The following is an 8938-nucleotide window of genomic DNA, read 5'->3' on the forward strand; positions in this document are numbered from 1 at the left end:
GTCCTAGGAGTGGAATCGAGAAGTGACAGGAGCATGCAACACGAAACCATCAACTATCTACCTCCATCTAGAACTCAAGGTGGGGATTTTTTATGTTTTTATGGAATGCTTGCATCATATTGTATATGTGGGTGAATCATGTCATTTTGCATATTATTAGCTTATTCCTTGTAAAAAGTGTTGATGTGGCATGAGAATGTGAATTATGATTATGCGTGTATGTGTGTGACTAGGGTGTAGGGTGGCCAACAGTTGGTGCCGACGACACTGCAGGCTCAGGGTGAGTGTGTGAGTGTGTGTGTGTGTCACTGAGGTGTAGCGTGGCCAATGGTTGGTGCCGGTGACACTGCATGCTCAGTGTGTGTGTGTGTGTGTGACTGAGGTGCATGGTGGCCAACGGTTAGTGCCGGTGGCACTGTATGCTCAGGGTGAGTGTGTGTGTGATTGGGGTGCAAGGTGGCCAATGGTTGGTGCCGACATCACTGCATGCTCAGGGAGTGTGTAAGTGTGTGTGTGTGATTGAATTGTGTTATGGCATATTAAAATGCATTGGGCTAGGATAACCACCCTGGTGCTACAACCCTTGCCAATAAGAGTTTACGTATTGGCTAATCCTCTCATCCGACGGTCTATGGTTGGGGATGATTTTCGGTTACTAAGGTGCGAAGATGCTAGTGTCGTGACAGACCCGCACACGATGTTTGATTCGGTGATGAGTATACCCTACATGCGATGTTGGATTCGATGTAGTGGTATTATGGGAGGGTTATTAATAGGGGTTTGCCGGGTAACGATCTGGTTCTAGAACTGGCACGCTCCTAAATCGCAATTAGCTTGTTTCCCTGGGGACTGATAACGTACATTCATGACTGTGGATAACACCTATGTTACAGTGGCACTTATACCCCTTTAGACTTAGAAATTGTTGCTTAGAATTTTTTGCTAAAACCGGATCATGTCATTTCATTCATCTAACTGCGTTAATATTGTTGTGGGTGGGCATTTATACTTGTTTCTATTTTATTAATTTTTGTGGATGCATGGGTGTGTGTGCACCCTTCACTGGGCTTTGTGGAAGTTCACCCATTTGTTGCAACCTTTTTAGATGGTGGAACCAGTGCAGAGGAAGGCTTAGGACTTCGGCAGCAACGGTAAGGCTTGTGTCCACGAGACACCGTGCTGATGGACATCACTTCCTTATTGTCAGTTATTTATCCTTATGTATTATTTATAATCTTGTAATACCTAGGATCAAAATTCAAATGAATTCTGGTATATGGTAATTATCATTTAATGAATCACCAGTAGTAGAGTAAAGTTTACAAATCTTATGTGTACTCTGATTTTAGTTGTGATTTTGGGGCATTTACCGATTGGGGTACAGTATCTGTGATCCTGGAGGATTAGGCTGGCTGGATAAGGGTATCCAGTGCCACATACCTTGTCCTAGAGGAGGTGGGGTGTGACAATGTGAGTGCTCCCGACATTCAAACCAACCTTATGACCATAAACACTAACATGTAATTAATAGAAGGGAAAATGAGAAATTGAGTTGGGAATTGGGATTAGCACTAGACATAGATCACACACACACACACTTGGACACTCAAAAGGACCCACGTGGCTTATGGAGCAAATCTAGGTAGAGAAACCCCAGTTTTTACTTCACCGACTGATGGTCAGTGGACCAGCAGATAAGCATCCACCGATGGACCCTGTAGATAAAAAAATGGGGTTTCAACACCTCTCAGTTTTATCAGCTAGTGAACTCATCGGTGGCTACACACCCATTGGTGAGCATCCACCAGTGAACCACCAAGCACACTGTTTTGAACCTCTTTTTGATTTATCATTTGAATTATAGGAAGACATTCCTCATGCTTGATTGTTGACCTAAAACCTCTTTATTTCCAATAAATAAAACTGTCAGGGAGTAAGGATACGTGAGAGCACCACCAACACCAACCAATGCCCATTTACCGGTGACCTTACTGAACCTATGTTCCAATGTTGGTTTAGGATCATAATTAGAATATAATGAGGATAATTCAAGGATATAAATGTTGACTTAAATCCCTTTAATTGGTTATGAGCCTAATCTATTTGGTGAAGTACGCAATTAGAGGAATTTAGCAAACAATTGATTTCGGGTTTTTAAGGTGAGTGGGTGCTGTGAACTATTTTATGGAGTGTTTATAACATGTTATCCATGCGTGTGTACATGATAGTTGCATGTTAAACTTGTTTTCTTATTGAATACTAAATTGTGGATATTGATAGTGATATTGTTGTTTACAACATGCTATTTATGCATATGGCCATGACATATTGCCTATTATGAATTTGTTCTATTGGTGAATGTTAAGTTGCATAATAGTGTGAATGGAGTATGTGTGTGGATGACTAGGATGCAGGGTAGAAGAAGGTTGGGTTCTAAAATTACATGCACAAGGTGTGTGTGAATGTATTGTAGAGATTGGGATGCAGGGTAGCCGAAGGTTGAATGCCAGCAGTGCATGCCCATGGTGTGTGAATGTGGGGTTCAGGGTAGCCAAAGGTTGGGTTCCGGCACTGTATTCCCACTGGGTGTGTAAGTATGATTGTGATGTGGCATATGGCATGATAGAATGCATTGGGGTAGGATAACCATCTTGGTGCTACAACTCTTGCTAATAGGGGTTTGTGTATTGGCTAATCATACCGTTTGATGGTCCAAGGTTGGTGGAATTACCAATAATCAAGGTGATGGGGATGCCGGTGTCATGACAAATCTTTCACACATTGTTTGATTCGATGTTGAGATATACCCTTCATACGATGCAGGATTTGGTGTTATGGTATTATGGGGGATTATTAATAGGGGTCTGCCAGGTAACGAGGTGGTACCAGAACAGGCACACTCCTGACTCGCAACTAGTTTATACCCTTGGGGACCGATAACAGACATTCGTGAATAGGATACCACCTATGTTGCAATAGCATTAAAACGCAATATGGACTTAGAATCGGTTGATTCGGAAAATAACCTGGGTGCTACGCTCCTTGCGAGTAGGGGTTGTGGTATTGGCTATCCCATAGCACGGGAGACTGATGGGATTTTTAGGACTGTGGTTGTAGGGGGATTATTCATTAGGGGTTTGCTGGGTGACCGATGGGATTTTCAAGAGTTGCAGGCTCCTGACTCACAACTAGCATATATCACTGGATGATCGATGGGATTTTTGAGACCAGGGATATCCCCTATGTTGCAGTAGCACTCAAACCCTAATTTGAATAAGTTTTGTTAATATGCTTGTATAATAATCCGGTTCATGTTTGCATTCATTTAAAAAATCTTTGTTGATCTAGTAGGGGTGAGGTATTGGCCGTCCCACAACATGAGAGATCGATGGGATTTCTGGGACCGTAGTTGTCCTACAACGCGGAGACCGATGGGATTTTCGGGACTGATGGTTATAGGGGGATTATTCACTAGGGGTTTTGTGGGATGACCGATGGGATTTTTGGGATCTATAGGCTCCTGACTCGCAACTAACGTACATCGCTGGGATTTCCCGGACTAGGGATATCCCCTATGTTGTGGTAGCACTCAGACCCCAATTGGACTTACTTTTGTTAATAGTCTTATGTGAGGATAATTTGGACCATAATTGTATTCATTTAATCTTTGTTGATCCATTATGTTGTATCAAAATTGTATTCATTTAATCTTGTTAATCTTTATTTTTGTATCTATATTTGTTTGTGTTCGCTTGCATGTCCACCCCTTACTGGGCTTCGTGAAAGCTCACACCATTTGTTAAACCTTTTTTCTTTTGTTTAGATGGTGGAATTGGTACCGAGACATGAATAGATTCTCAACGGCGGTTGTGAGATTTGTGTCTGTGAGGCATTGTGATGCTGATGGATACTACTTATTTATTTTCAGTTATGTATCTTTATTATTATCTATAATCTTGTAATACATATGGTCTTAATTCAAATGAGTTAGTATATTGTAATTATCATTTAGCAAATGACCAATAGTATTTGTATGATTTTATATGCATATTTTGAGTTTAGTTTGTGATTTTAGTGGAATCTGTGGATTATGTTATTCTATCTGTGATCCTGGTGGGTTTAGGGTGACTGTATAAGGATATCCAGGCCGCATACCTTAGCCTATCTCAGGTGCGGTGTGACAATCTATCCACTGCTAGTACTGCTATCACTACCAATGCATCGTCGTCACCATCCTCCTCTTTGTCAGAGGAAGTGGAAGCATCATTGTTGTTGTCCTTACCCTTGGTAGGCGAGGGAACCTCATCAACATGAGCTTCCTCACTCTCCTCTATTGCAGCGAAGGTGCCCGTATCTCCAGAGACCTTTGAGCCTCTTGATTTAGTTAGATAGCCCTATACTTCATGCCTTGCGGCCTCTAACTCAGCTTCTGCATGCATACAAACTTTGTGTTAGTACTAGGACACTAACAATATAGGTACATAAGACATACAAGTGCAAGTATAAGGAAATTACTGTAGCATAGTTGTCGGTATTCTCGCGTAGCAGCATTTGCTCATATCCGTCTATGATCGATCGAAGTTTCAGGGATTTGCAAGGCAGACCAAGATATCAGTAACTAAGGAAAAAATAAAATGCAAAATGAAAACTAACCACCCACATAAGTATAAGGAGTGGGAACTCCTAACAGAAGAACCCTAGGAGCCAGAATATCCCTAAATGTCGTGCCATCCTAGAAGACCGAACTAGAAAAACTTAGAAGGACCACTCTAGGAGGAGGCAAGTCAGTTTAGGGTGCACTCTGGGCGCCAATTCCTAAGGGGTGTCTCTCCTCTATGATGTCTAGTAGCTACGAGACATGCTTTCAAGCCCTCTTGCACCAAGCTTCTATCTAAAGACTCTTTCAGTCAAAGTTCTTTTGGAGAATAATTTAGTTAATGACAATCCAATGATCTTATTAATCATCATAACAATAAATTGATTAACTCGAAGAATCGAGGAAACCATTCAAAATTCTACAAAACCAAAAGGAAAATGACATACCTAGTCATACAGTGTTCAACGTCCTTCGTAAGAATAGTTGAACTCGAAGATATGGTTTCCATTTTTTTCTTATCCATAAACAAATTAGGAGAAAATTTTCCTCCACCAGGCAGGATTGTACACCACTCCATCCTAGGGTTCAAAAACACCAATTAGGTTTTAGTATATTCTTCATAATACCCACCGTGCGCATCTGAACTTGCCGTAATGAATAGATTCATTGTGATGGAAGGAAAACTCGCTCCACTAATTATGTTTATCAAGACCCAATGAAAACAATTTTTTTATTCAAATAAGATTTTCAATATTTTACACTAGAATAAGTAGATTTTTTTTTTTTTTTTTTTTTTTGAAGGAAAGAAATCTTATTATTCATTGAGATGGTCTTCCCAAGGAGAAGTTTGTCTCAAACCAATTTTTTTTTGACATTAACGGTTAAAGACTGGCCACAAAAATTTCTTGAGAAACTGCAGAGACAAAATAGGCTATATAATAGATAGGTTTTCCTGTTGTCTTTAATTTAACAATACTTACTAGGCTAATCAAAGTTTTTTCATAACGGCAAGAGTGAGACATCTTGTTCCTCTTTAGTAGTGTAGTAAAGGTGAGCCACGTGAGTCAACTATGGTATAAAAATAACTGATAAAGTATATATAATGAAAATGAAAGGCAAGTCACATTTTTATGTTATCTTCGAAGCAAGTTGATTTTTTTTTCTCTTAACTAAACATTAAAGTTAATCTCAAGTTTGTAAGTACAATCAAATTGTCCCATATACTTTTGGGTGCTCGTGCGAAGTGGAAAAAGAAGAGGAGGATGAGGTGGTGGAGATGTTGGTGGGTGCCCATGATGGTTGCTCATGATTTGATAACATAATTTAGGACTGCTTGTTATTGTTATTTTAATGAAGCAGTTTAAGATCTTAAAATGGATCTTCCTTTAAGTAGTAAAGAGACAAGAGACCCCACTTAGGGTTTGAGAGTTGGATTTAGACATACCATCATTTCTTGGGTTGTTTGATGGAATCATTGGTTAATTTATTTGAAAGGAAATGACACTCGCCACCTTTGAACTAGGGCAAAATATCAAGTTCTTTTTATACTTTTTCAAAAATATCACCCCTCTCCCTCTAAATACAAGTTTGCTATCTATTGTTTTCAACGATTTGAAATAGCTGTTAAGTTAGTCAGATTTTTTAATAATACCTAAATTACCTTTATACATGTAAAATATCTATTATACCCTCTATGAACTAAACCCCCTTTCATTCCCATACTTGTTGAGAGAAGGGGATGCAAAGAGAAAAAGGGTTGAACATGAAGAAAGGGGTTTTGATCGACAAAAAGGGAGTTTAGTTCATAAAGAGTAAAATAGGCATTTTACATATATGAGGGTAATTTAGGTATTATGAAAAAAAATTGGCTAATTTAACAGCCATTTCAAACGATTGGGGACAATAAATAGAATCTTCGTGTTTAAGGGAGAGAGTGATATTTTTGAAAAAAATGTAAGGACACATGATATTTCCCCATAGTGAAGCAGGTGATAATTTCTCTTTATTTAATATATACTTTCGTCCACATATTAAAGAGACCGTCACCTTTCGATCACTACAAGCCCACTCGTGCAATAACAACCTATATATATTGAAAAGTTTACATCTAATCATTATCTGCATCATGCTTTCATTTCTTTATCTAAAAATTTTAGAGCTTGCCTTTCCACATAATCAGAGTCTTTGGATGTCAAAGGGTAGCCAATTAATTGATGGAGGGGTCTGGAATACTGGAATCTGGCTACCGAAAGTAATAACAGGTTTATGAGCCATTATCATTTTATTTATTTATTTGTTTTGTGTGTTTGGAGGGGGCTGGTTTCTTGGATAAGTTTCAGCCTATCTGTATGGCTAACTTCTTCTGCAAGGTCCTATCAAAGATTATGATAGAGAGGTTGGCTTGTCTTCTTCCTTGCTTGGTGTCAGATGAGAAAGGGGTGTTTCAGAAAGGTAAGATTATCTCTGCAAACATTGGTTTAGCTTCTGAACTTGCAAATTTATTATATACCTCTATCAGGGGTGGTGGAATGGGAATTAAAGTAGATGTGCAGAAGGCCTATGACACCCTGTCATGAGACTTCCTTTTCGAGGTTCTAAAGAAATTTGGATTCTCAGATGTATGGTTTGGCTGGATTTACGAAATTTTAATTTCTACTAGAATTTTGATTCTGTTGAATGGTGGTCTGGTTGGGTTCTTTGGTGTGGAGCGTGGATTGCGTCAAGGGGACCCAATCTCCCCAATGCTTTTTATTCTTGTAGAGGAGGTGCTAAGCAGGGGCCTGTATAGTCTTTTGAAGGAGGGGAAATTAAAGGCTCTCCCTGGTCCAAGAGGGGTGAGTGTTCCTAGTCATCTACTATACGTAGATGACATATTTATCTTCATGAACGCTGCAGCTAAACATGTTCACTGTTTAAGAGAATTTCTGCTCAAATACCAAGAGTTTTTTGGTCAAAGTTTTAACTTGGAAAAAAGTAAGATCTTCTTTAGTAAAGTTGCTCCTCATGGGAAGAGATTTATTGCTGATTTGTTGAACATTCCCATTTGTTCTCTACTAATAAGGTATCTTGGAGTAGAGATCTTCAAAGGCATTGTTAAGAAGGATAGGATGTTACCACTGATGGACAAGATTAAAGCTCGTATGCAAGGATGGAGGGGCAAACTGCTACCAATTCATAACTTTTTAGTTTATTGGTGGCCTGAATCTGTGATCATAATAGTGGAGCGATGGATGAGGAACTTTTTGTGGTCATGGGATATTGACACGGTGAAGAAAATCTCTGTGAAATGGGAAGAAGTATGCAAGCCTAAGGCAGAAGGAGGTTTAGGGATCAGAAGATTAAGAGATGTGAACTGTGCAGGGCTCAGTAAACTTGTGTGGCAGATGAAACATGAAAAAACTGCCTTTAGTAGTTTCTTATGGGTGAGGTTTGTGAATGAAGGAGGAGTTCTCAAGAAGGGGTATAAATCTTCCTTTGTGTTAAAAGGTATAGCCAAGATGTGGAACTTTGTCTCTGAAGCTGAGCGTTGATGGTGGGAAATGGTGAAGATATATTTTTTTGGTATGACTGATGGTTAGGTCTGCTGTCAATCGCGGAGCTCTCTCCTCTCCCTCGATCTCTTTTCCATAACACAAGTAAAGTTGTGGATTTCATTTGGGATGATAAGTGGTGTCTTCCCTAGGCCAACTCGGATTTCTTATGTAGCATATTCAAAGAAATCAGTAGTATACCTCTGCCGCTTGATCAGAGGGATAGATGTTGCTGGTCTCGCTCCTCTTTAGGTGCCTTTTCCTTAAGGTCGGCATGGGAGGTGCTGAGAAAGGGTGCTCCTAAGGTGGGCAGGGCAACGGTAGTATTGGGGACTAGTTTGCTGCCTCGCCAATCTGTGTTTGGATGGAGGCTAATGCATAGAAAATTGCCCTATGACGAGATGGTGAAAAGTAAATGAGTGCTGTTGCCTTCCAGGTGTGAGCTTTGCTACAAGGCGGAGGAGTCATTCCAACACTTGTTCTTGGAGTGTGAAGGAGTTGCTTATATTTGGAGTGCTTTTGCAGAGGTTTTCGGATTTCCTTGGCCTAATCAATGGGTAGATTTTTCAGAGCATGCTACATGGTGGACCCAAAGGTCTAGTGCTACTGGCCTATCTCAGATATGGATGGTGGGTTTGATCCTTATTCCCTACTTTATATGGATGGAGAAAAACTCAAGGAGGTTTAGGGGGATGCATCGGTCTTATGGCCAGATTTTCTTTACAATCATGGAGGAAGTCAAAAGGCATGGGCCAGAGAAACAGGATAGAATCAAATCTCGTCTGGATATAGCGAGGTGCACTAATTTGAA

The 8938-nt window shown here is 39.9% G+C and overlaps 1 protein-coding gene across 1 annotated transcript; it reads left to right on the forward strand.

Annotated features, from left to right (window-relative positions):
* The first annotated feature begins 6945 nt into the window (after positions 1–6945).
* LOC122074242 lies at positions 6946–8127 on the forward strand. The gene is made up of 2 exons (XM_042639087.1): positions 6946–7166; positions 7257–8127. The coding sequence occupies exons 1-2, from the start codon at positions 6946–6948 to the stop codon at positions 8125–8127; spliced, it is 1092 nt and encodes a 363-aa protein (XP_042495021.1).
* Positions 8128–8938: the final 811 nt, after the last annotated feature.

The sequence above is a fragment of the Macadamia integrifolia genome, chromosome 3, assembly GCF_013358625.1.
Source record: "Macadamia integrifolia cultivar HAES 741 chromosome 3, SCU_Mint_v3, whole genome shotgun sequence".
Classification (NCBI taxonomy): domain Eukaryota; kingdom Viridiplantae; phylum Streptophyta; class Magnoliopsida; order Proteales; family Proteaceae; genus Macadamia; species Macadamia integrifolia.